We start from the raw sequence: 588 nt of genomic DNA on the forward strand, positions 1-588 counted from the left end.
GAAGGAGTACTCGGCGTCGCCGGCGACGGCGGTGGCCATGCGTGTCGGCGGGCGGGGCGGAGCACGAGGCTGGGGCTAGGGTTTGGGGAGGAGCGGCATGGGGGGCGGGGAGGTGGGGAACCCTAGACGTGGGGAGAGGGGAAAGGTGGGGAGGAGAGTAGCTTTTTTGGAGCATGCGCGAGGGAGGGAGCGGAGCGGAGCGGAGATGGGGAGGGAGGAGGGAAGAGTCGTCGTGGGGAAGGAAGACTGCTTGCTGCTTTTGTCGTGCGCCGCGTCCACGGTGGACAGGTAGATCGTCGTCCCCTACCTGCTTCGACTGTGACGGCCTCTCCCTTTTCCTTTCTTGGTGACCTGCAATGAATTCCATTCTTATTTTAGTTTTCTGGGAAGATTATGCTTTATCTAAGCATACACCAACTGGTTTGCAAGACATACTATCTCAAGTTTTGATGCAAATCATAGTAGACTAGAATTTAGCTTATCTTATATGCATGGTGAATATAAGCAAAGCATTAGCTTGAAACTTCCTCGCAAAAAAAAAAAAGAACCTGCACTGCGCTTTTGTTTTCCAATAATCCTACATCTACA

The 588-nt window shown here is 52.9% G+C and overlaps 1 protein-coding gene across 1 annotated transcript in view; it reads right to left on the reverse strand.

Moving 5' to 3' along the window:
• LOC123110509 (extra-large guanine nucleotide-binding protein 1) overlaps positions 1 to 219 on the reverse strand; it is a 6,356-nt gene extending 6,137 nt beyond the window's left edge. The window contains exon 1 of the mRNA XM_044531046.1: positions 33 to 219. Coding sequence (XP_044386981.1) covers positions 33 to 39 — 7 coding nt within the window. The 5' untranslated portion in view covers positions 40 to 219. The remainder of the gene's footprint in view (positions 1 to 32) is intronic.
• Positions 220 to 588: the final 369 nt, after the last annotated feature.

Source organism: Triticum aestivum, chromosome 5B (genome assembly GCF_018294505.1).
Source record: "Triticum aestivum cultivar Chinese Spring chromosome 5B, IWGSC CS RefSeq v2.1, whole genome shotgun sequence".
Classification (NCBI taxonomy): domain Eukaryota; kingdom Viridiplantae; phylum Streptophyta; class Magnoliopsida; order Poales; family Poaceae; genus Triticum; species Triticum aestivum.